At 34.9% G+C, this 26,136-nt stretch overlaps 2 protein-coding genes across 2 annotated transcripts in view; one reads left to right on the top strand and one right to left on the bottom strand.

The window, feature by feature from the left end:
• The window catches only part of LOC133536349 (granule associated Rac and RHOG effector protein 1-like), a 72,530-nt gene extending 56,120 nt beyond the window's left edge, over window positions 1–16,410 (top strand). The window contains exons 10-14 of the mRNA XM_061876804.1: window positions 1,840–2,891; window positions 5,349–5,514; window positions 5,602–5,739; window positions 8,368–8,443; window positions 10,856–16,410. Of these exons, the coding sequence (XP_061732788.1) occupies window positions 1,840–2,891; window positions 5,349–5,514; window positions 5,602–5,739; window positions 8,368–8,443; window positions 10,856–11,179 (1,756 nt within the window). The 3' untranslated portion in view covers window positions 11,180–16,410. The remainder of the gene's footprint in view (window positions 1–1,839; window positions 2,892–5,348; window positions 5,515–5,601; window positions 5,740–8,367; window positions 8,444–10,855) is intronic.
• A 3,793-nt stretch (window positions 16,411–20,203) lies between these two features.
• Window positions 20,204–24,961, bottom strand: ss18l2 (ss18, like 2). The gene is made up of 4 exons (XM_061876791.1): window positions 24,815–24,961; window positions 24,572–24,648; window positions 21,180–21,268; window positions 20,204–21,101 (listed from the first exon to the last, which is right to left on the bottom strand). The coding sequence occupies exons 1-4, from the start codon at window positions 24,881–24,883 to the stop codon at window positions 21,097–21,099; spliced, it is 240 nt and encodes a 79-aa protein (XP_061732775.1). The 5' UTR covers window positions 24,884–24,961; the 3' UTR covers window positions 20,204–21,096.
• Between the last annotated feature and the right edge of the window lie 1,175 nt (window positions 24,962–26,136).

Raw genomic sequence — 26,136 nt, 5'->3', positions numbered from 1 at the left:
TGGTTTTTTTTTGTACAGTTAATAGTATTCTAATTTTGTTTATCGTTATTTACATTTTCTGAATAAATTATGTGATAATGTAAATCAGTCAACTCATTGGTGTTTGTTTTTTTCAACTTATCAAGATAAATTACAGGATGTTATTTATTTAGGATGTTAATTTTCCTCGAATAATATGTTAACATCACATAGTTTATTTTGTACATATGTAGCATCATCTACAAAGATACAAAGAATTGCTATTGTGACATCCAGTGGACACATTTAGAAGAGCATTTTCTTTTGTTCAAAAATTGCGGGTTTATTTTTAAACGTGGCAAACTAAATCCCGCGGGCCGGATAAAACCTGTTCGAGGGCCTGACTTGGCTTATGGGCCGTACGTTTGACACCCCTGCTCTAGGTGAATGTTGCAATTTTCAATGCCAACAAACTAAGGTAAGTTAATTAAGGCTCCACTTTTCCAAAAAAATGCCCTAGCTTAATGCTAATATATATATTGGCTTTGCTATTGATGTGCTAGTGATTAGCATTAGCAATTTAATTTGATTGTGAGTGAAGTGAATTATATTTATATAGCACTTTTTCTCTAGTGACTCAAAGCGCTTTACATAGTGAAACCCAATATCTAAGTTACATGTAAACCAGTGTGGGTGGCACTGGGAGCAGGTGGGTCAAGTGTCTTACCCAAGGACACAACGGCAGTGACTAGGATGGCGGAAGCGGGGATCGAACCTGCAAACCACAAGTTGTTGGCACGGCCACTCTACCGACCGAGCGATACCGCCCCCCCCAAAAAAATAAAGCAAGCTATACAAACTGGACGGCAGTTATCATAATCAGCTCATTTTTAAATGTCCTAATTAATACAATAAAAATGTTTTTTATTTTATTATCAAAAACAATTTATTAACACGACTAAAGTACAGAAAATTGGTTATCGCATCACTCATTAATTATTTTCTTTTAATTTCTATTTACGGTATGTTGTTATTTACAATACAGGTACCGTCTCTGTTAAGATGGAAACGGTACCCACCTCTATACATATCAATCAATCAATGTTTATTTATATAGCCCTAAATCACAAGTGTCTCAAATGGCTGCTCAAACCACAACGACATCCTCGGTAGAGCCCACATAAGGGCAAGGAAAAACTCACACCCAATGGGACGTCGGTGACCGTGACAATGATGACTATGAGAAACCTTGGAGAGGATCGCATATGTGGGCAACCCCCCCACTAATTGTTTTACTTGTTTTACTTCAGGCAAAGCATGTTTATTTATAAGCACAACTCATATGCAATGCAATTCCATCCATCCATCCATTTTCTACCGCTTATTCCCTTTCGGGGTCGCGGGGGGCGCTGGCGCCTATCTCAGCTACAATCGGGCGGAAGGCGGGGTACACCCTGGACAAGTCGCCACCTCATCGCAGGGCCAACACAGATAGACAGACAACATTCACACTCACATTCACACACTAGGGCCAATTTAGTGTTGCCAATCAACCTATCCCCAGGTGCATGTCTTTGCAATTCAAAGTGCTTTAATAATGATATGGAGTGCATGAGAAAGAAAAAATTTGCTCTCTTCGACCAAATGGTTATTAACACCATGTCCGCACGAAGACTGATACAAAAAAAATAAGCATTTTGTCCACGTGCAAACATCGGGGTTTTTTCAGTCTTTCCAGGAGTTTGTGCGTATTTAACGGTGGCTGCCAAATTACACGCATCCTTGGAACTTTCTCTGATGCAGCGATACACACTTCAAAATACATTTAAAAGAAAGCAAAAGCTACAAAATAATGCATGACTTCCTGTCTTCTTTCAAAAGGGAACAGTCCTTGCCGACCATTCAGATTCAACTGCAGCGGGAGAGTCCGGACTTTGGCGGCCAAGTGGATCTGGCGCCGGGCACCAGCTCCAAGGCCTCCAGCGGCCTGCCCAAGACCATCTCCAAGCTGACGTCCAAGTTCACCAAGAAGGCGTCATCCAGCCCCAACAGCGGGGGGAGTTACTCCATCCCCAGCACCCCCTCCCGCAGCATGCTGAGCGGCGGCTCCGAGGACAAGTCCAAGAGTTTAGGCCGCAGCGAGGGGAGACTGCACAGCCTCCTGCAGATGGGCGGTGTCTCCTGCGCGCCCGACCCCGGCACACAGAACCCGCTGGCTAACGGCTTAGGCTGCGACGACCAGAGCATGAACCTCCCGACCGACCAAGAGATGCAGGACGTCATTGACTTTCTCTCAGGATTCAACATGGGAAAATCCCAGCAGGCCTCGCCCCTCGTCAAGAGGAGGAACTCTGTGGCGTCCGCAAACCCGGCCGAGCTGAAACCCCCTCCTGGACCGCCGCCGACGTCGCCGGGTATCTCTCACAGCGGCCTGCCGCCCCAGAGCCAGAACCTGCCCCCACCCCAGGCTCAGGCCCTTGCTCCCCCGGCAGTGCAGAAGCAGCAGCAGACACCACCGTCGCAACAGCAGCCTGCACCCCAGCAGCATTCCCCCCAGACCCTCCAGTACTACCAGCACCTCCTGCAGCCCATTGGCCAGCAGCAGCAGGCCCCGCCTCCCCAGCAGACCCCCCAGCAGGTCCTGCCCCAGCAGAGAGTGGCCAGCAAGTGGCTCGGCACGTCTAGCCAGCCAGCTCCCCCGGGAGGCTTGTCCCCCCTGGGTCCCATCGGCCAATGGGGGGGCTCCCCCGGGCTGCCGGACCTGAGCTCAGACTTGTACAGCCTGGGCCTGGTAAGCACGTACATGGACAGCGTCATGTCCGAGGTTCTGGGCCAGAAGCCCCAGGGTCCACGCAACAACACGTGGCCCAACAGAGAGCAGAGTGACGGCGTGTTTGGTGCCCTGGGGGACACGCTGCCCTTCGACCCCGCTGGTATGTGACAGTCCATGTCCCTAATAAGGACATGCACATTTTGAGTAAAGCTAATGTTTATCTTTTAGTATCCTAAACGTGTCTAAAAGTCTCAATTTCTTGGACAGTAAAAAAAAAACTGAAAAATTACGACTTTTTCTAGTAACGTCACAACTTTTTCAAGAATTTTGACTTCATTCTTCTAACATTACTTTCTTTTTCTTGTAACAATACGACCAAATTCTTGTAATTTTGTGATTTCATTCTCAAATTACAAGACGTCCCATGTAAAAATGGAATTTGGTTCTTGCAATAGTCACGCTTTTTTTGCACTGAAAAAGGAAATGGTCCATTTAGTGTCTTTATGACTTTTTTCCTCGTAATATTACTAAGGCACACTTATTAATTTATTTTCCAACTTTGTTGGGAAAAAAATCATCCATTTTTTACCGCTTATCTCCCCATTGTGGCTTTTATTCTAGTAAATAAGTAGTGATGTTAACATCAATTTCCTATTATACTTTTGTTGTAAAATGGAAAAAAAAAAGTCTTCTGGAAAACGTTACATTTTTAAATACTTTCTTTGTTAAAAAAGAAAAAAAGCAATCCTAATTTTTTTCTTGAAAAATATTTCTTATTACTATTCCTGTAACATTTTTTACTTTTCCGACTTGGAACAATTGCTATATTTATTCCAGTGAATAAGTAGTAATGTTAACGGTTATCTCATTAATTATGACACCTTCTGTAAAAGTAAACTTTATGACTTTTTTCTTTGAATAGCCAAAACACTTTTTTCCCCCCTGAAAAAGGAAAAAGACGTTTTAGTGTCTTTACGTAATATAGATTTTAATAAAGCATGTACTTATTGACTTATTTTAACTTAATTTTTTCCCCAAAAAAACTTGTCTTCTTGTAACAATACGATTTAGGCACTATATAAATACATTTTACATAAGTTTTACAATTCTTAATAATAATCCATCCATCCATCCATTTTCTACCGCTTATTCCCTTTCGGGGTCGCGGGGGGCGCTGGCGCCTATCTCAGCTACAAATCTCGGAATTTTGTGGCTTTTTTTTTTACATATTACAACATTTAAGAGAAAACAGTAGGTAGCAATAATCTGACTTTTTTTTTTTTTAAATACTTTTTTCTGTTTTTGTTATGACTATTCCTGTGACAACTTTTTTGTGATTTCATTCTCATAATAATATTACAAGATGTTTCATGTAAAAATACAATTTGGTTGTTGCAATAGTCGCACGTTTTTTTTTATCCCCGAAAATGGACAACTTTTTTTCCTTTTGTAATATTTCTAAGACACACTTATTTATTTCTTTACCAACTTAGTGACTTTTATTCTAGTTAATAAGTAGTGATGTTAACATGAATGTCATAATATGATACTTTTGTCGTAAAATTTAAAAAAAAGCGTCTTCTGGTAACGTTTTATTTTTCAACACTTTTTTTATACATGTAAAAAAAGCAATAGTCTGAATTTTATTCTTGAATAATATATTTTGTTATTACTATTCTTGTAACATTTTTTACTTTTTCGACTTCCGAACATTTGCAACATTTATTCTAGTGAATAAGTAGTAATGTTAACGATGATCTCATTAACTGACACTTTTGTCATTAAACTAAACGTTGTTACTTTTTTCTTTGAGTAGCCCTGTGTTTAAAGTCACAATTTCTTTGACAGTAAAAAAAAAAAAAAAAAAATTAAAGATTATGACGTTCTTCTTGTAACGTTAAGATTTTTTCAAGTAACTTTTTCATTTGACTGTAGAATTACAACTTTATTCTTCTAACATTGCATTTTTTTCTTGCAACATTACGAGCTAATTTTTGTAATTTTGTTATTTCATTCGCATAAGACTTTTTATGTAAAAATAAAATTTGCTTCTTGCAATACACTTTTTTTCCCTCCTGAATAAGAAAAAGACTTTTGAGTCTTTATGACTTTTTTTTCACGTAATATATAGCTTTTAATAAGACATAAACTTCACATATTTGACAACTTTGTGACTTTTATTTTAGTAAATAAGTAGTAGTTAACATGAACCTCATATTTAATGATACTTCTGTCGTAAAATGTAAGTATTTTTATTACTTTTTTCCCTAAAGAATCTTATTGTAACGATACAATTTTCGCATTAGATAAATGAATCTTATGTAAGTTTCACAATTCCTAATAATGATACGACATAAAATCTCTGGATTTTGTAACTTTATTTACATATTACAACATTTAAAATAACTTTTGTTTTCAATAATCTGACTTTTTTTTCTAAAATACTTTTTTCTGTTTTTGTTATGACTGATTACAGTGACGAATTCTATTCCAGTAAATAAGTAGTAATGATTACGTTATTGTCATATATTGTGACACTTTTATCCTAAAACTAAATATTATTATTTGTTTCTTCTACTATCCAAAATGTGTCTAAAAGTCCTTATTTCTTCGACAGTGGGCTCCGATCCGGAGTTCGCCCGCTACGTCGCCGGCGTCAGCCAGGCCATGCAGCAGAAGCGACAGGTGCAGCATCCTCGCCGCCCCAGCAACCCTCGCAGCAACTGGCCCATGCCCGATGAGCAGCACAGGACTTGGGGCCACCCCGAGTTCTACAGCGAGGGGTAGGGCTCACCTTCCTTAACGTCACCCGTCCGCTCAGCTGGCTCTCCTGTCGACATAACCTCTTGTTGACTTTTGCGTCCTCTCAGCGAGGCCGTGAACAGCAGCTGGTCGGCCAATCAGGGAGACTCTGCCAGCTCCAGCGATGAGACGTCTTCCGCCAACGGAGACAGTCTCTTCTCCATGTTCTCGGGGCCGGATCTTGTGGCGGCAGTCAAGCAAAGAAGGTACATCAAAAATACAGTTAATGCCCAATGTAGTCTTTTAATAATATGTACATTTATTTATCTATGTTTTAGGCTTGAATTGCTGGTCGTCATTCACAACGGGCAATTTATTGATACCCTTTTGTTAACAGCTGCACATATTCTATATGTTATCTTATATTATTTGGACAACCATTGATATGTTTTTCACTAAAAAGAAAACTTCCTTTTTTACAAAAATATGACTTCTTGACATATTCTTTAAAACTTCTATGACAACATTTGATTCTTAACTTTTGGACATATTTTCTTCAATGTTTGGACATGTTTTCCTTAAAACAAATAGGGCCTTATTCTTTTACAGAAAAATTAAATCTAAAATAAAATTACCGAAATACTTTATTTCGTAACGAATGCAAAAAAAAACACCTTTTTTTTTAAATGCAGTTTAACATATTGGACAACTATTAGAATTTCTTTCTCTTAAAAAAGACGACTTTGTAAATGTAAGTTAAAAAATATTTTCTTGAAACATATTTAATAATAATAAGTAAATAAAACATTTGAAATTACTTTACTTGGATTATTTTTGTGTAACTATTTTGATTTTTATCTTCAAAGAAATAGAACATTATTTTTGTAAAGATAAATCCTATCTTCCTATTTGGACAACCATTTGATGTTTCTCTTTAAAAACTACTTTATAGTGTATTTTCTTGAAAAAACAATAATATAAACAAAAAATTTAGGACATTATTCTTGTAAAGAAAAAATTAATTATACTTTATTTTTGTAATATTCTCCCCAAAAAACTTTTTTTTTATTTTAATGTAATTGGACATTATTTTATTTGCACAACCATTTAAAATGTTCTGTCTTTAAGAAAAAGCTACTTTATAAATGTAAACTAAAATGTATTTTCTTAAAATATAATAATTAATATAAACTAAATAATGCATTTGAAATTGCTTTTCTTGTATTTTTTTAAAACTATTCCAACCATTTATAAAAAAAAAAATCTTAAAATAAATTGGACTATTTTTGTAAAATAAAAAAAATAAAAACCCTGCAAAAAAATTATACTTAAATTTTGCAATATTTTCCAAAATAATCAACTTTAAAACTTTTTTTCTTTTTGGACAACCAGTTTAACTTTTTTGTCTTCAATAAAATAAAATTGTATTAATGTAATTTAAATGTGTTTTCCTAAAACATATTAATATACGGTAAAATGTATAAAACATTATTTCTTTTTTTCCAGTGTAACTATTTTTTTCACAAGACAAACCCTTTAACAATTTTTTGTGCATATTTTTTTTTTTTTTTGAAAAATGAAAAAAATGCTGTAAAGACAACAATTTGGGGGAAAAAAAGATTTATGGAAATGACTGATGTTTTTGGGGAAACAAATAAGACTAAATTTAGGACATCATTCTTGTAAAGAAAAAATTAATTATACTTTATTTTTGTAATATTCTCCCCCAAAAACTTTTTTTTTATTTTAATGTAATTTGACATTATTTTATTTGCACAACCATTTAAAAATGTTCTGTCTTTAAGAAAAAGCTGCTTTATAAATGTAAACTAAAATGTATTTCTTAAAATATAATAATTAATATAAACTAAATAATGCATTTGAAATTGCTTTTCTTGTATTTTTTTTTAAACTATTCCAACCATTTATAAAAAAAAATTCTTAAAATAAATTGGACTATTTTTGTAAAATAAAAAAAATAAAAACCCTGCAAAAAAATTATACTTAAATTTTGCAATATTTTCCAAAAAAATCAACTTTAAAACTTTTTTTCTTTTTGGACAACCAGTTTAACTTTTTTTTCTTCAATAAAATGAAATTGTATTAATGTAATTTAAATGTGTTTTCCTAAAACATATTAATATACGGTAAAATGTATAAAACATTATTTCTTTTTTTCCAGTGTAACTATGTTTTTCACAAGACAAACCCTTTAACAATTTTTTGTGCATATATTTTTTTTTTTTTTTTTTTTTAGAAAAATGAAAAAAATGCTGTAAAGACAACAATTTGGGGGAAAAAAAGATTTATGGAAATGACTGATGTTTTTGGGGAAACAAATAAGACTTTATTCTAGTAATATATATATATATTTTTGCTAGAAATACTTTTTAAATGTAAAAAATATAATTGTTTTTCCTCAATTTTTTAAGTTCAGACAAAAATTTGGGGGAAAAATCTTTATGGAAATACAGCCTTTTTACAAAATTAAATATTTTTCGAAAACTTTTGATTTTATTTAGTAATATACATTTTTGGTAAAGCGCATTTTATCCCTCAAATTTCAAATAATAAAATACATTTAGCCTTTTCGTTATGGTAACATTAAGATATTTTTCCTCACAATATCACAACTTAATCATTATATTTTAAATCCAAACAACCTGTATGTCCCTGTTTTTAACTAGTACTTTTTTTATGACATCCTGCTAATGCTGGATTCTCACAGGAAGTGAATAAGCAAAAAAGTTTAGAAATTCCAGGTTGATGCATGAAAAAGTGCAGACAGGAAGCTGCACACAAAACAAGTGCAAGGCTAAAAGAGAGTTTGAATGTTATGGAAGAATGTAGCATGTTTACAGCCAAACAGCAGTTAAAGTTCATGTTGTCTGCAGGAAACACAGCTGTGGTGAGCCTGAAGTGTGCACCCTGCCCTCACCGCCGCTCCATCACATGACCGACGACGGCCAGGTAAGCTCCGCCTTTTGTTGACGGATCCACTGACACGCCCTGTGCTAGCATTAGCAAAAAGTTTGCTAAAGAAGCACAACACGACTACTTGCACCATTTCAGCAGTTTTGTAATGTTGTCTCACTTTGTTGTTTGTGTGAAAACTGCTGACTCATCATCCCTCCGCCAGTGACCGAGTGCGAAAACAATGTATTTGCTCAGGCTTCACCTCATTTTCACATTTGAGCTGCATTAGGACATTCCAGAAGTAACCTTTATACACATTTTAAACTGCCAAACAGAGATATTGTTGAAATATAAATGATGGAACAGACAAAAAAACAAACGTCCACTGCAGAGCAAGGCTGTGCAGCTTAGAGAGGTCGTGTGGCGCCACCAGCCTTTTTACCACCTTTATATCCTACATTCATCAATATGAGATGACACATCTTATATTTACTGGGGGGAAAACACATGTTTTTTTTTCTTGAAGAAATATAACATTCTTTTGGTAGTATCGTACAACTTTGTTTTATTAAACACTTCAGATGTGATTGCATATTTTTTCTTTGAGAGAGTAGTACATTTTTACACCTTTTTTGTTTTAAAGAAATTGACTTGACTAATGTTACATTTTTATTCTACTTTATATATACATACATATATATATATACATACATATAATTAAAATGTACATGACCCTTGAGATTTTAAAAAATCAATTTGATTTATCTAGTACTACTTTTTAAAATCTTGATCCATTTAGTATTACTTTTGTAAAAAGTATTTTTTTTAATGTACTTGATATTGATCTAATATTACCTTTTTTATATGTATATTTAATTAATGTAATATTACTTTTTAAATGTTCTCGGAGATTTATTACTTTTTTTTTTTAACTATTTGATTCATATTGTGTAAAGATTTATTTTTTATCTACTTGATTCATGTCATACTACTTATTTAAATCTCCTTGATTCATACAATATATAATTATAAATGTGTGTGTGTATATATATATATATATATATATATATATATATATATATATATATATATATATATATATATAGTATGTATTTGTGGGGAAAAATCACAGGACTACTTAATCTCTACAGACCTGTTTCATGAGATGAGGGGTTCCCTCATATATATATATATATATATATATATATTAGGGGTGGGGGAAAAAAATCGATACGAATACGTTGTGCGATTCAAAATTGTATTTATTTTTTTAATCAATCCAACAAAACAATACACAGCAATACCATAACAATGCAATCCAATTCCAAAACCAAACCTGACCCAGCAACACTCAGAACTGCAATAAACAGAACAATTGAGAGGAGACACAAACACGACACAGAACAAACCAAAAGTAGTGAAACAAAAATGAATATTATCAACAACAGTATCAATATTAGTTATAATTTCAGCATAGCAGTGATTACAAATCCCTCATTGACATTATCATTAGACATTTATAAAAATAATAATAAAGAACAATAGTGTCACAGTGGCTTACACTTGCATCACATCTCATAAGCTTGACAACACACTGTGTCCAATGTTTTCACAAAGATAAAATTAGTCATATTTTTGGTTCGTTTAATAGTTAAAACAAATTTACATTATTGCAATCAGTTGATAAAACATTGTCCTTTACAATTAAAAAAGCCTTTTTTTTTTAAATCTTCCCTGCTAGCATGTCAGCAGACTGGGGTAGATCCTGCTCAAATCCTATGTATTGAATGAATACAGAATCGTTTTGAATCGGAAAAATAATAATTTTTGAATCGAGAATCGCATCGAAAAAAATCGATATATTATCAAATCGTGACCCCAAAAATCGATATTGAATCAAATCGTGGTACACCCAAAGATTCGCAGCCCTAATATATATATATATATATATATATATGTATGTATGTATGTATGTATCAAATCTCCTGATTGGGGGAACCCCTCATGAAACAGTTCTGTAGAGATGAAATAGTCTTGTGATTTTTTTCCCACACATACACATATTGCGCTCTACCACGGTATCGAGCACTATTCTCTGGATAATCTAATTAAGACATATATATATATATATATATCTTTGTTTTTCAAGGAAAACGTGACTTCATAGCCACTATAAAATGACATTCTCATAGTTAAAGAACAATTTAATCTTTGTATACTTTTTTCCCCCCCCAAAAAAAACTTTTTTAAAATTTGTTTTTTATGTCTTCAGAAAAAAACTACATCTTAAACTTTATGACTGTAATTTTGTGATTTCCCCCCGGCCCCCAAATAAAAATCCTACTCAATTTTTAAGACAACGTTTTAATGCATGCTAATGAACATTCCTAATAATGACACCAGCATAAAAATAAGTTAAAAAAAAAAAAAAAAAGAGTTAATGAGTGATTTGTGTTGCGTTGACAGGACAGCAAGACAAAAACTTGGCCTCCCAAAGCGCCGTGGCAGCACTCAGCCCACAGCGGCTTGACGGCGTCGGCCAATCCCAGCTCTTCCTTGTACCAGATGAACCTCCCGCCGCCGTCGTCACAGTGGAGCGACTCCATGCAGATGCTCCAGTCGCCCGTGTGGTCGGCGGCCAGCGAGTGCCCGCCCTCGGCCGCCATCTCCTCGCCTTTCCCCTTCACTCAGCAGCAGCAGACACAACAACAACTGAAAGCCATGAGTAAAGGCTTCAAGTCGTTCCCCTTAAAACACGAGCACAGGCCCTCCTTCCTGCACCAGTACTGACAGGTACACACACACACACACACACACACACACACACACACACACACACACACACACACACACCACTCTGAGGGCCACACTGACTAACTACTACTTGAAACTTTCAAAATACTATTTACAACTCATAATGTTCCACAAAAACTATCTTTTTCCCCAAGAAAACAAAATACAACTGTTTTCCAGACAATCATTTAGTATGTCAGGAAAAAAAGGCTGTGTTCTTGAAATACAGAAAAAAAATTTCTAGGAAAAATACAATTATTTTCTATACATCACAACTGTTATTCTTTAAAAATATGGTGGTATCCCCCCCCCCCCCGAAAAATTATAACACTTTATTCTCCGATTATTACAACTTTTTTTTAAATAACATTTATTCTCATAAATAACACCACCACTTTTTTTTTTCTTCAATTCTCATATGACATGTTGAAAAATATATATATATTTTATGACTTTTTCCCCCTGGGAAAGCGTATGACTTCATTCTGGATCTTTTTGAATAATCACTACTTTATTATGAGAATATTATCACTATTCTGGAGAGAACTTATTTTTGTTTTTCATACAAATGACAACTTTTTTCTTTTAAAAATGTAAAACTCAAATGACTGGATTAGAAATATTTAAATATCACGACTTAAAAATACAGCATTTCTCATAATTTTTCTTGAATAAAATCTGGCTTCAGTCATTTTACAGCTTTCTTGAACAAATATTTACATTTACAGTACATACCTTATTTATACCCATTATAGTCACACACTATGAAGTGCAAATGTATTCTTTTAATACTATTTTTTTCTTGATTAAGTCAGATGTGGTAATGTTTAGACACTTCAACAAAATACAACATTATTCTGACAATATTCTAACTTTATTAAAGGAAATCCGGCTTTGCAATTAGGACTTTATATATTCTTTTTACATAGTCCCCCCTTTTCCCATAATATTACCACTTTATTATCATAATAGTGTGACTTAATTCCTGTAATATTACGACACTTTATTGTCAAGGGGGGTAAAAATACCTGTGACAGAAAACTTATCGTAAAAATGACCTGATTAGATCATAACTTGGAGAAAGAAACACACAACTTATTTTTTTCGTTATTTGTAATAAAATTACGACTTTATTATTGTAACATTTTGAGGCTTTGTTTTGTAAAAATACAATTTATCATAGTCACGATTTCTTTGTTGTCGCATTATAACAACTATTACTGTGACTGTTCCACTTTTATTTTCTAACTTCTGACTTAACATTTGCAACTTTTATGTTCTTGTTCTCTCGTATTACGACACTTTTTTGGAAAAAAAATCAACTTTTTTTCCTAGTAAAGTAATGAAAGGAATCAGACTGTAGAATTACGACTATTACATGTTTTTTCTCGTAAAACATTACGACCTGATTGTCATGATTTTGCGACTTCATTCACTTGATTCTTGCAAAAATCAGGGCTTTTTATTTCCCCTGAAAAAGGAAAAAGTCTTTCTTGGTTTCTTTACGACTTTTTCTCTCTCTGGTAATATTACGACTGTTACTCGTAATATTGGCTTATTTCACAACTTTTATTTTCGGTAAATAAGTAGTAATGTTAAGGTATATACTTTTGTTGTAAAACTAAACTTTTATTACTTTTTCTCCTGAAAAAAGTGTATTTTGATAACATTACGACTTTTACATTAAATAAACCATTCTTACATATGCTTTATAATTCTTAATAATAATACAACTTGAATTGTCAGGATTTGGTGGCTTTATTCTCGTAATATTACAACACTTTTGTAAAAACAAATTACAAAAATTATTGCAATTAATATATATTTTTTTGTCTGTTTTTGTTCCAACTATTTCTGTGACTTTTTTTTTTTTTACTTATTTTCCAACTTTTGAATGGTTACAGCTTTTATTCTAATAAATAAGTAGTAATGTTGACGTTAATCGCATTGTGTTATGACACTTTTGTCATAAAACTGAAAATTACTTTTTCCTCGGGGGAAAAAAAACATCTTTTAACTTTATTACTTGACTCTCGTAATATCACGACTTTATATTATGTAAAAACGACCTAAATTCTTGCAATTGTGCGACGTTATTCTTGTATTACTACAACACTTTTTTTGGAAAACTAAAAACATATTGCAATAATCTGGTAATACTTTTTTGTCACGACATTTGCAACTTCCAAACGCTTACAACCATTAAAGTAACAAAAAAAGTGTTAATGTTGAACTTGAATATTATTACTTTTTTGTAAAAATACTTTTTTCTTGTAAATTAACAACTTTGAAATTACAATTCTTCCTGTGACATCTTAACTTAAATTTTCTGACTTCAGAACACTTTCAGATATGAGTAAAAAAAAGTGTTTAATGTTGATCTTAAATATTTAAAAAAAATTATTTGTAAAATTACTTTTTCTTGTCGTTTAACAACTGTAACATTACGACTCTTCCTGGGACATTTTGACTTCCGAAGGGTTTACGACTTTTATGCTAGTAAAAAAGTGGTAGTGTTAATCTTGAATGTTATGAATTTATTTGTAATAATACTTTTTTCTTGTAACTTGACTGTAAAATTACAACTCTTACAGTGACATTTTTGTATTTTCCAAATTCCGAACATTTGCGATTCTTACACTAGTAAAAAAAAAAAAGTGGTATTAATGTTGATCTTGAGATATGGTGAGACTTCTTTTTGTAAACAAAAATATTTTTTCTCCTAACTGGACTGTAAAATTCTGATTCTTCCTGTGATATATTAAATGATAAATAATGGATTATTAATAATAAATATTGAATTACATTTTCTGACTTCCGAACATTTGACTCTTGTGCTAGTAATAAAGAAGTGGAAATGTTAACGTGGATCCTAAATATTATGAGACTTGTATTTCTCCAAATATTTTTTTCTTCTAACTTAATGACAGTAAAATCACGACTCTTCTGTAACATTTTCACCTACATTTTTTGACATCCGAACATTTTACGACTCTTATACTAGTAAAAATAAAGGTGAAATGTTATCGTTCATCTTGAATATTATGACTTGTTTTTGTAAAAATACTTTTTTTTCTTTTAATTTGACTAAGAAATTACGACATTTTCCCACTTCTGAACATTTACCACTATTATACTAATAAAAACAAGTGGTAGTGTTAACGATCTTTGTGTAGTAATACTTTTTTCATGTAACCAAACTGTAACATTATGACTTTTCTTATAACATATTGACCTACATTTTCCGATGTCTGACCATTTATGACTCTTGTACTAGTAATAAAGTGGAAATGTTAACGAGGATCTTAAATATTATGAGACTTGTATTCCTACAAATATTCTTTTCTTCTAATTTGACAGTAAAATCACGACTCTTCTAGTGACATTTTCCGACTTCCGAACATTTACGACTCTTGTACTAGTAAAATAAAGTGGAAATGTTAACGTTGATCTTGAATATTATGAGACTTGTTTTTGTAGAAATACTTTTTTCTTTTAATTTGATTGTGAAATTACGACATTTTCCCACATTTACGACTATTGTACTAATAAAAAAAAGTGGTAATGTTAACGTTGATCTTTTTGCCGTAATACTTTTTTCATGTAACCAAACTGTAATATGACTTTTCCTATAACATATTGACCTACATTTTCCGACGTCTGAACATTTATGACTCTTATACTAGTAATAAAGAAGTTGAAACGTTGATGTTGAATATTATAGGATTTGTATGTCTCCAAATATTTTTTCCTTCTAACTTAACGACAGTACAATCACGACTCTTCTAGTGACATTTTCCCCTACATTTTCCGACTTCCAAACATTTACGACTCTTGTACTAGTAAAAATAAAGTGGAAATGTTAACGTTGATCTTGAATATTATGAGACTTGTTTTTGTAAAAATACTTTTTTCTTTTAATTTGATTGTAAAATCACAACATTTTCTCACATTTATGACTATTATACTAATAAAAAAAAGTGGTAATGTTAACGATCTTTTTGCAGTAATACTTTTTTCATGTAACCAAACGATTGTAATATTACGACTCTTCCTTTCACATATTGGCCTCCATTTTTCGACGTCCGAACATTTACGACTTTTATACTAGTTAACAAAAGTGGTATTGTTAACGTTGATCTTGAATATTATGACATTTGTTTTGTAAAATGACTTTCTCTTGTAACTAAACTATAAAATTACGACTGTTCTTGAGACGATTTGACGCATGTTCTCCGACTTCTGAACGTTTCCGACTTTCATATTCAAAGTGTTAATCTTGAATATCGACTTTTTTTTGTAATTTCACGACAAAAAAAATCGGACCTTGTTGACACACACGTTATAAATGACTACGTTTTGAAAATAGTCCCGTTTGCAAAATTCCGCCAAAACTTTAAAAAAATAATTTCACAAACATTATATTTTTTTTCAGTGTGGCCCTCCTACTCCCTACATCGTAAAGTGACCCCAATGCCCCCCCTCCCTCCCTAGAAAACGTACTACTATGATTACGAATAGGATAAAAACATGCGGCGGCCATAGTGTTGGTTTCTCTGTCAGAGGCGGGTAGTGGCGCCCCCTTCAGGCAAGAGCTGGAGACCGCTTGAAAAACAAGAAAAAAAACGGACCCAAACTGTGTCTAAAGGAGCTGTAACTGCCAAACGTACAGCTGGCATGTTGACATGTTGGATTGAGGAATTTTTACCAAGAGGCTTTGAGCAGGCTCAGCACACGTTAACATACACTACTACTACTATTATTACTACTACTACACGTGCCATGTTGGTATTGCTAGCACTTGTCCACGGGCGTTCTTTGCAACCAAAGCAGGAGATGAATGGTGCTGAGGAGGAGGAGGAGGAGGAGGTTTTTATTACACCACCAAATTAGCGCATATTTCTTCTTCTTCACGAGTGACGTTGTTTTTCTGGTCCAAGTGTTGACAGTATTAATCTTATTTTTCTAGTTACCATGACTGTATGTTAGGAAAAAAAAAAGGCTATTTTCCCGCTGATGTGAAAAAAAGAAGCACATTTTGTCCTCCATCTTTACCAAAAAAAGAAAAGAAAACCCTAACAAGGAGGGCGTGGCCTCCTCCCTCCACACCTTTCTTTCTTTGCTTTCTGTGGGCGCCATTTAACGCCCGGAATGTTCTTTTTTTTTTTGGGGGTTTGTTTTGTGGATGTTTGCAGATGCCAATGTTGCCTGTATTTATGATAATGACACCATGTTTTCAGAAAAACTAACATACTTAAAAATGTTTACAGTTTGCTGTATATATACATATAAATATATATCTTTTTATAGTGAATGTGCTTTGCACAATCATATATATACATATATGTATATATATATATATACATACATATATATATGTGTATATATATATGTATATATATATATGTGTATATATATATATGTGTATATATATATATATGTATATATATATATATATGTATGTATATGTGTATATATATATATGTGTGTATATATATGTATGTATATGTGTATATATATGTATATATATGTGTATATATATATATGTATATATATATATATATGTGTATATATATATATAATAGTTGCTTTTTCTTTTCTCAATATTTTGGGGTTATGTGTTCTCTCCCCTAGCTTTTTTTTTTTTCTTTTTCTATGAAGACATCCAATGACAGACTGTAACCGTTAGCATTTTCTCAGCCGTGTCAAATGGTTTACTTACTAGAGGCTTCTACACAAAGGATTGAATCCAGTCCAGAGATAACCCAGATGACGTGAAGGGGGGGGGGGGGCTGCTTGGCTTATGTTGCTTATTGTTCTTTGGAGCTGGCAACTCATAAAAATCTCCCAAGTGTACCAGCGATGCAAAAAAGAATAAAAAATACTAGCAATTTGAAAATGTCTTCTCATTTTTTTTTGTGAACTTGTTTGTGGTGCTTGACTTTCACTTGTGAATGGAAAAGGAAATACTTTTTAGACTTTATGGCTGGCTCACATCGTGGTCACTCCGTGATCACGTACGACCGCCAGACACTTCTGGATGTGGACATATCGGGCCGTTTTGGACTGATAGACGCGTGCGTGCTAAACATGCTAACTAGCATGGGAATACGGCGGCGGCTACATCCAGCGGCCTGTGAAGCAGGGGAGTATAGTAGCAGCGGGGGCCGTCTACGGAGCAGACGCCAGCGGTGTGATCGGAAACGCGGATGTCGAGCGGGGCTAAAAACAAAGCAGAAGGCTAATCCCCACAGAACACCACTTCCCTCCATCCTGAAGCCAAACGCATGCTTACCTTAGCTAAAGCTAAATATTACTCAAATCTCATCCACCGTAATAAAAACGATCCTAAATTTTTGTTTAGTACGGTAGCATCGCTAACCCAACAAGGGACTCCTTCCAGTAGCTCAACCCACTCAGCTGATGACTTTATGCAATTCTTTAGTAAGAAAATTGAAGTCATTAGAAAGGAGATTAAAGACAATGCGTCCCAGCTACAACTGGGTTCTATTAACACTGACACGATTGTATATACGGCGGATACTGCCCTCCAAAATAGTTTCTCTCGTTTTGAGGAAATAACATTAGAGGAATTGTTACAACGTGTAAATGGAATGAAACAGACAACATGCTTACTTGACCCTCTTCCTGGGAAACTGATCAAGGAGCTCTTTGTATTATTAGGTCCATCAGTGCTAAATATTATAAACATATCACTCTCCTCGGGCACTGTTCCCCTAGCATTCAAAAAAGCGGTTATTCATCCTCTTCTTAAAAGACCTAACCTCGATCCTGACCTCATGGTAAACTACCGACCGGTGTCTCACCTTCCCTTTATTTCAAAAATCCTTGAAAAAATTGTTGCGGAGCAGTTAAATGAACACTTAGCGTCTAACAATCTATGTGAAACCTTTCAATCCGGTTTCAGAGCAAATCACTCGACTGAGACAGCCCTCGCAAAATTGACTAATGATCTATTGCTAACGATGGATTCTGATGCGTCATCTATATTGCTGCTCCTCGATCTTAGCGCTGCTTTCGATACCGTCGATCATAATATTTTATTAGAACGTATCAAAACACGAATTGGTATGTCAGACTTAGCCCTGTCTTGGTTTAACTCTTATCTTACTGATAGGATGCAGTGTGTCTCCCATAACAATGTGACCTCGGACTACGTTAAGGTAACGTGTGGAGTTCCCCAGGGTTCGGTCCTTGGCCCTGCACTCTTCAGCATCTACATGCTGCCGCTAGGTGACATTATACGCAAATACGGTGTTAGCTTTCACTGTTATGCTGATGACACCCAACTCTACATGCCCCTAAAGCTGACCAACACGCCGGATTGTAGTCAGCTGGAGGCGTGTCTTAATGAAATTAAACAATGGATGTCCGCTAACTTTTTGCAACTTAATGCCAAAAAAACGGAAATGCTGATTATCGGTCCTGCTAGACACCGAACTCTATTTAATAATACAACTCTAACATTTGACAACCAAACAATTAAACAAGGCGACACGGTAAAGAATCTGGGTATTATCTTCGACCCAACTCTCTCCTTTGAGGCACACATTAAAAGCGTTACTAAAACGGCCTTCTTTCATCTCCGTAATATCGCTAAAATTCGCTGCATTCTGTCCACTAAAGACGCTGAGATCATTATCCATGCGTTTGTTATGTCTCGCCTCGACTACTGTAACGTATTATTTTCGGGTCTCCCCATGTCTAGCATTAAAAGATTACAGTTGGTACAAAATGCGGCTGCTAGACTTTTGACAAGAACAAGAAAGTTTGATCACATTACGCCTGTACTGGCTCACCTGCACTGGCTTCCTGTGCACTTAAGATGTGACTTTAAGGTTTTACTACTTACGTATAAAATACTACACGGTCTAGCTCCATCCTATCTTGCCGATTGTATTGTACCATATGTCCCGGCAAGAAATCTGCGTTCAAAGGACTCCGGCTTGTTAGTGATTCCCAAAGCCCAAAAAAAGTCTGCGGGCTATAGAGCGTTTTCCGTTCGGGCTCCAGTACTCTGGAATACCCTCCCGGTAACAGTTCGAGATGCCACCTCAGTAGAAGCATTTAAGTCTCACATTAAAACTCATTTGTATACTCTAGCCTTTAAATAGACTCCCTTTTTAGACCAGTTGATCTGCTGTTTCTTTTCTTTTTCTTCTATGTCCCACTCTCCCCTGTGGAGGAGGTCCGGTCCGGTCCGATCCGGTGGCCATGTACTGCTTGCCTGTGTATCGGCTGGGGACATCTCTGCGCTGCTGATCCGCCTCCGCTTGGGATGGTTTCCTGCTGGCTCCGCTGTGAACGGGACTCTCGCTGCTGTGTTGGATCCGCTTTGGACTGGACTCTCGCGACTGTGTTGGATCCATTGTGGATTCAACTTTCACAGTATCATTTTAGACCCGCTCGACATCCATTGCTTTCCTCCTCTCTAAGGTTCTCATAGCCATTATTGTCACCGACGTCCCACTGGGTCATTATTGTCACCGATGTCCCACTGGGTGTGAGTTTTCCTTGCCCTTATGTGGGCCTACCGAGGATGTCGTGGTGGTTTGTGCAGCCCTTTGAGACACTAGTGATTTAGGGCTATATAAGTAAACATTGATTGATTGATTGATTGACTTTTTGGATTTACAGGTACATAGAAAATTACCAGAAATATATCACATGCAAAATGTTAATATAATCATGATCTATTTTAAAAATATTAAGTACTTATTTTTAGTAATACAAATGTTCATAGAATAGTCTGTTATCTTTAATTACACAATGAGAAGGTTTGTATGAGGAAACCATTTTTTTAATGTAAATAAAGTGTAGTTTTATACAAAAAAGGGTGACATTGCAAAAACGACGCTTTATTTTTTTGGTTTTAAAAAACCTAATGAGATTTTATTAGAAAGTAAAATAATTACACTAAAATAAGTCGGAATATGAGAAAAAAAATAAAAGCAGAATATTAAAACGTTTGTGTGGAAAGAAAGAGCAAGAGACATCACGTAAATGCTTTACAATTTTATCGTGTTGTATTAAAAATATATTAGTGTAGGTTACACACACACACACACATGTAAATATTACATATTTTATATTGCTACTATGGTACATTTTTAATCTACTTTATACCTGCATTATCCCTTCCATCCTTTGTAACAGCTACTGTGTGGAACAATTCCCTTGTGGATCAAAGTTTGTGTAAGTCTACAAAAATATTTATCTGAAGGTCAGTTAGGGGCAACACATGTTGACCTCATTTGTGTAACTTTTTATTTCCATTTTTATATTTTGAGTGGAAGAAAAAGAACATACTATATTATTAAAATATGTATTTTAAAAAAGGCCACTTTTTTTCTCATTACAACAAAAATGTGATTTTAAAAATACAATGACAAAACCACTAAATATTACAAAGGAAGTTTTATTCCATGTGGAATGAATGGATCCCAAACTGACTACAATAAATAAACATTAATAAATGTATTTTTTCTAGTAATAATTTAATCAAGTATTTTCGGACAACTGCAACACTTTCCACAAAATGTTATAACTTAATATTTGTAACGTTACTTGTTTTTTTCTTCCATTTTCATAGTGTCACAACTTCCTTGTATCCTTACAAACTAATTTGTGTACGATTTCCACTTCTTTCCAGTAAAATAAAAAAAAATATTGAAACGTAATTTTGTTCGAGAGTTGGACACAATTACTGCAACTTTTTATCATAGTATTGAGCCATTAAAAAAAACATTCGTAATATTTCTCTTCGATTCTGGTGTAAGCATTTTGTGTGGTCCTGATTATCTCTATGAATACGGAATACTGTAGGAATGAAGGAAAGGTATGTAAAATGATGGCATGAATAGAAGAAGCTTCCTTAAAAGGCTGAGGTTCGATCACGCTGTTGACAAACAGACAAAAAAATAATTATAACAAAAATGCATGGAAGGAAAATAGAGAAAAAGTGTTGAGGACCCACTTGAAGACTGTGACGTGTTGTCAACAACAGGGCTTGCATCGGCAATGGTGGCCAAGTAAACAATATTCCGATGCAGGAATTGTTGATATCTGGCGGGGGGAGATAAAGACAAGACACAAAGAGGTAAGTGTGGGGAGAGATAAAATAGAACATTGTTTCAACCACTGTGCCGCAGTCAGGTGTGCCGTGGGAGATTATGAAATGTCACCTAATTGGGTTAAAAATATTTTTTGCAAACCAGTAATTATAATCTGCAAACGTGCCGTTGTTGAGTGTCTGTACTGTCTAGAGCTCGGCAGCGTAACCGTGTAATACTCTTCCATATCAGTAGGTGGCAGCAGGTAGCTAATTCCCTTGTAGATGTCGGGAACATGGTTTGTGGTGATCACAATATGCAAACGACAAAGGGAGGCCGGGTGCAGGTAAAAAATTATCTAAAGATTAAACCAACAAACAAAATGGCATTGAAGCTTAGGCATGACTATGCTAAATGAAGCTAAAACTGAACTGGCTGCAAAGTTAACAAAAACCGAACGCTGGACGACAGCAAAGACTTGCAGCGTGTGGAGCAGACGGCGTCCACAAAGTACATCTGTACATGACAATCAACAACAAAATAGGAGCACAAGACAATAACTAAAACACTACACACAGGAAAACAGCAAAAAAAACTAAGTCACAGCGTGATGATTGATTGATTTAAACTTTTATTAGTAGATTGCACAGTACAGTACATAGTCCGTACAATTGACCACTAAATAGCAACACCCATGTAAGGTTTTCAACTTGTTTAAGTCAGGGGTCCACGTAAATCAATTCATGTGACGGTACACCTACTTTGAGACAAGAGCTATAGAATAGAATAGAAAGTACTTTATTGATCCCAGGGGGGAAATTCAGCAATAGTGATGCATGTTTGTTTGTGGTTTGAGTTCATATCAAACAATTGCGACAACTTTTTATTGTAAATATCGGCTGCAGAGTTTAAATTTTTAATGCTTTCCACTGGTGGTGTGCCTGAAAATGTTTTCTATTGAAAAAATGTGACTTGGCTCAGAAAAGGTTGAAAAACACTGCACTATAGAAGAGATCAAATTTGTTATTTTTATAAACGGCTGTAACACAGAAATGTTTGTCAACATTATTGTGCTCCAGGAAAAAAAATTTTTTACATGAATGTCGATATATGAAAGTAAAGCCTATATTTCCTAATTGGCTTAAAGGCCTACTGAAATGAGATTTTCTTATTTAAACGGGGATAGCAGGTCCATTCTATGTGTCATACTTGATCATTTCGCGATATTGCCATATTTTTGCTGAAAGGATTTAGTAGAGAACATCGACGATAAAGTTGGCAACTTTTGTTCGTTAATAAAAAAGCCTTGCCTGTACCGGAAGTAGCAGACGATGTGCGCGTGACGTCACAGGTTGTAGAGCTCCTCACATCCTCACATTGTTTACAATCATGGCCACCAGCAGCTACAGCGATTTGGGCCGAGAAAGCGACAATTTTCCCATTAATTTGAGCGAGGATGAAAGATTTGTGGATGAGGATAGTGAGAGTGAAGGAACAGAAGAAAAAAAAGGCGAGGGCAGTGGGAGCAATTCAGATGTCATTAGACACATTTACTAGGATAATTCTGGAAAATCCTCTATCTGCTTATTGTGTTACTAGTGTTTTAGTGAGATTATAAAGTCATACCTGAAAGTCAGAGAGGTGCGGTGACCGCCAGTGTCTCTGAAGGAAGCCATGGAGGAGCCAAGAAAGCAGCAGCTGCAGGAGGAGCGACACAAGCTCCGCTCATGTTTACGGTAAGAGCCTTATTACCACAAATTTCTCACCGAAACCTGCCGGTTGACATGTGGTAGAGAACCATGTTCGCTTGACCGCTCTGTTCCATATCTACCGCTTCTCCCTTTCTGGGTGTGGGGGTCTGTTTTTATATTTATTAGTATTATTACTCTGTATTTGTTTGTTTTTTCTTTCCTTGATGTTGAAAGTGCCTTGACTTGTGTGTGAAGTATGAATGTTTGTTGTTCGATAAAAAAAATAAAAACTAGCCTGTAGCATCAGAAGCTAACAAGGCTATTTAAGACCTACTGAAACCCACTAGTACCGACCACGCAGTCTGATAGTTTATATATCAATGATGAAATCTTAACATTACAACACATGCCAATACGGCCGGTTTAGTGTCGTCCGATTTAATCGCATAATTACACGGTATTTTGGACATCTGCGTTGCTGAATCTTTTGCAATTTGTTCAATTAATAATGGAGACTACAAAGAAGAATGCTGCTGGTGGAAAGCGGTGTATTTCGGCCGGCTGTAGCAACACAAACACAGCCGGTGTTTCTTTGTTTGTTGTGAAGCTTTAATATGGAACAGAGCGGTCAAACGAACATGTTTCTCTATCACATGTCCACCGGCAGGTTTCGGTGAGAAAATTGTGGTAATTAGTCGGCTCTTACCGTAAACATTGTGTAATTCTTCCTGCAGCTGTCAAAGAAGCATCTGCGACTTTCTTGGCTCGTCCATGGCAGAGACTGTCACCACACCCCTCCGACTTTCAGGTATGACTTTATAATCTCACTTAAACACTAGTAACACAATAAGCAGATAGGGGATTTTCCAGAATTATCCTAGTAAATGTGTCTAATAACATCTAAATCGCTCCCACTGCCCTCGTCTTTTTTTTTTCTAGTCCTTAGGTCTCACTATCTTCATCCACGAATCTTTCATCCTCGCTCAAATTAATGGGGAAATCGTGGCTTTCTCAGTCCGAATCGCTCTTGCTGCTGGTGGCCATGATTGTAAACAATGTGAGGAGCCCTACAACCTGTGACGCCACGCGCACATCGTCTGCTACTTCCGGTACAGGCAAGGCTTTTTTATTAGCGACCAAAAGTTGCGAACTTTATCGTCGATGTTCTCTACTAAATTCTTTCAGCAAAAATATGGCAATATCGCGAAATGATCAAGTATGACACATAGAATGGACCTGCTATCCCCGTTTAAATAAGAAAATCTCATTTCAGTAGGCCTTTAATGGTTTACAATAATCAATCAAATCTTGAGGAATAGTTAAGAGTACAAAAGCCCTTAAATTGACATCTTTGTTCAAATATTTTCAAGTTATTTAGGTAGCCCTTTTTGTCTTATCCATTCATTATCTACCGCTTTTCCCTTTCTGGGGGCGTGGGGGTGTCTGTTTTTATATTTAGTAGTATTATTACTCTTTGTTTGTTTTTCTTTCCTTGCTGTTGAAAGTGCATTGACTTATGAGTGAAGTATAAATGTATGTTTGTTGTTCAATAAAATTAAAAATAAAATTAAATAAAAACTAGCCTGTAGCATCAGAAGCTAACAAGGCTATTTAAAAACACTCACTTGACACACTCCACAGCTCGTCCCTTCTTCATGTAGTCGGCGATGCATCTTATTAATTGGTCGTTTTCGTCTAAAAGCTACAAAAAAAACCAACTTATAACAAGTTTAGTAGCAAAATCCTAGTTAGCTTAGTGCCGCTGCTAGCATAACTTGTCACGTATCGTGCGGTAAACACGACGATGAATAAATGTATTGCAATTGAATATGAATTTTTTATTAAGCTCCATTGCTGTTGTGACATACCCTTTGGATAGTTTCTTGGTTGATTTTAGCCTTGCCGCGCAGTCTTTTAGGCACGAAGACGATCGACATTTTTCATTTTCTTGTTGAGGCGAAGCTGTTCTTCTTCGACTGTTTATGAAAAATCAAGGCGACACTGCAGTTAACAGCGCCACCCAGCGCATGGACGAGGAAGCTGCCGCCAGTACAGATGACGTCATGCACGCTCGCTAAACAAACCTATGTAGCCATTAACATATTGTTTTTTGTACTTATTTTGATTATAATTATTTCTTGATTGGTTATAAATGTCCCAGTTTATAAATAACGGTCCATAAAATACATTTTTCTTAATGTAGACATTAAGATAAAAAAATAATAATAATAATAATTAAAACGAATTTTACCTTTGCAACCTCATTATACTATTGCACTGGTTCTCAACCTTTTTTCAGTGATGTACCTCCTGTGAACATTTTTTTAATTCAAGTACCCCCTAATCAGAGCAAAGCATTTTTGGTTGAAAAAAAAGAGATAAAGAAGTAAAATACAGCACTATGTCATCAGTTTCTGATTTATTAAATTGTATAACAGTGCAACATTTTGCTCATTTGTAGTGGTCTTTCTTGAACTATTTGGAGGAAAAGATATAAGAATAACTAAAAACTTGTTGAAAAATAAACAAGTGATTCAATTATAGATAAAGGTTTCTACACATAGAAGTAATCATCAACTTAAAGTGCCCTCTTTGGGAATTGTAATAGAGATCCATCTGGATTCATGAACTTCATTGTAAACATTTCTTCACAAAAAAAGAAATATTTAACGTCAATATTTGACGTGGATGCTTTTAAAAAAGGCTTAAAAACCCTTTAAAAAAAATCCTTTATATAGACATACATGCTGGTTCTAACTATTGGGCGGTTTCTAGTTTGATATTTTATTTATTTTTTATCTTTTTATTATTATTATTACAATTTTTTACACTGTGGCATTTTGAGGTTGTTTGCTCAACGTAAAGTGTTTTTTTTTTTAACAAATGAAATCTATTATTATTATTATTATTATTATCATATTTATAGAACATGTCCACAAAAAAACCCAGCTGTCCACACTGAATATTGCATTGTTGCATTTCTTGTCACAGTTTATGAACTTACATTCATATTTTGTTGAAGTATTATTCAATAAATATATTTATAAAGGATTTTTGAATTGTTGCTATTTTTAGAATATTTAAAAAAAATCTCACGTACACCTTGGCATACCTTCAAGTTTTCCCAGGGGTACGCGTACCCCCATTTGAGAACCACTTTACTATTGGTTAAGGTTTATAATCATAAAGT

This window comes from Nerophis ophidion, linkage group LG02 (assembly GCF_033978795.1).
Source record: "Nerophis ophidion isolate RoL-2023_Sa linkage group LG02, RoL_Noph_v1.0, whole genome shotgun sequence".
Classification (NCBI taxonomy): Eukaryota; Metazoa; Chordata; class Actinopteri; order Syngnathiformes; family Syngnathidae; genus Nerophis; species Nerophis ophidion.
This window is presented reverse-complemented; position numbering and strand designations above follow the sequence as displayed.

Excerpts from the sequence above, each read along its gene's own strand:
- ss18l2 (XM_061876791.1), bottom strand. The coding sequence starts at position 24,883 with ATGTCGATCGTCTTCGTGCCTAAAAGACTGCGCGGCAAGGCTAAAATC. Across the intron at positions 24,649-24,814 it reads ACCAAGAAACTATCCAAAGG|CTTTTAGACGAAAACGACCA; the intron begins GTATGTCACAAC and ends TTTTTTTTGTAG. Across the intron at positions 21,269-24,571 it reads CGAGCTGTGGAGTGTGTCAA|ATATCAACAATTCCTGCATC; the intron begins GTGAGTGTTTTT and ends TCCCCCCGCCAG.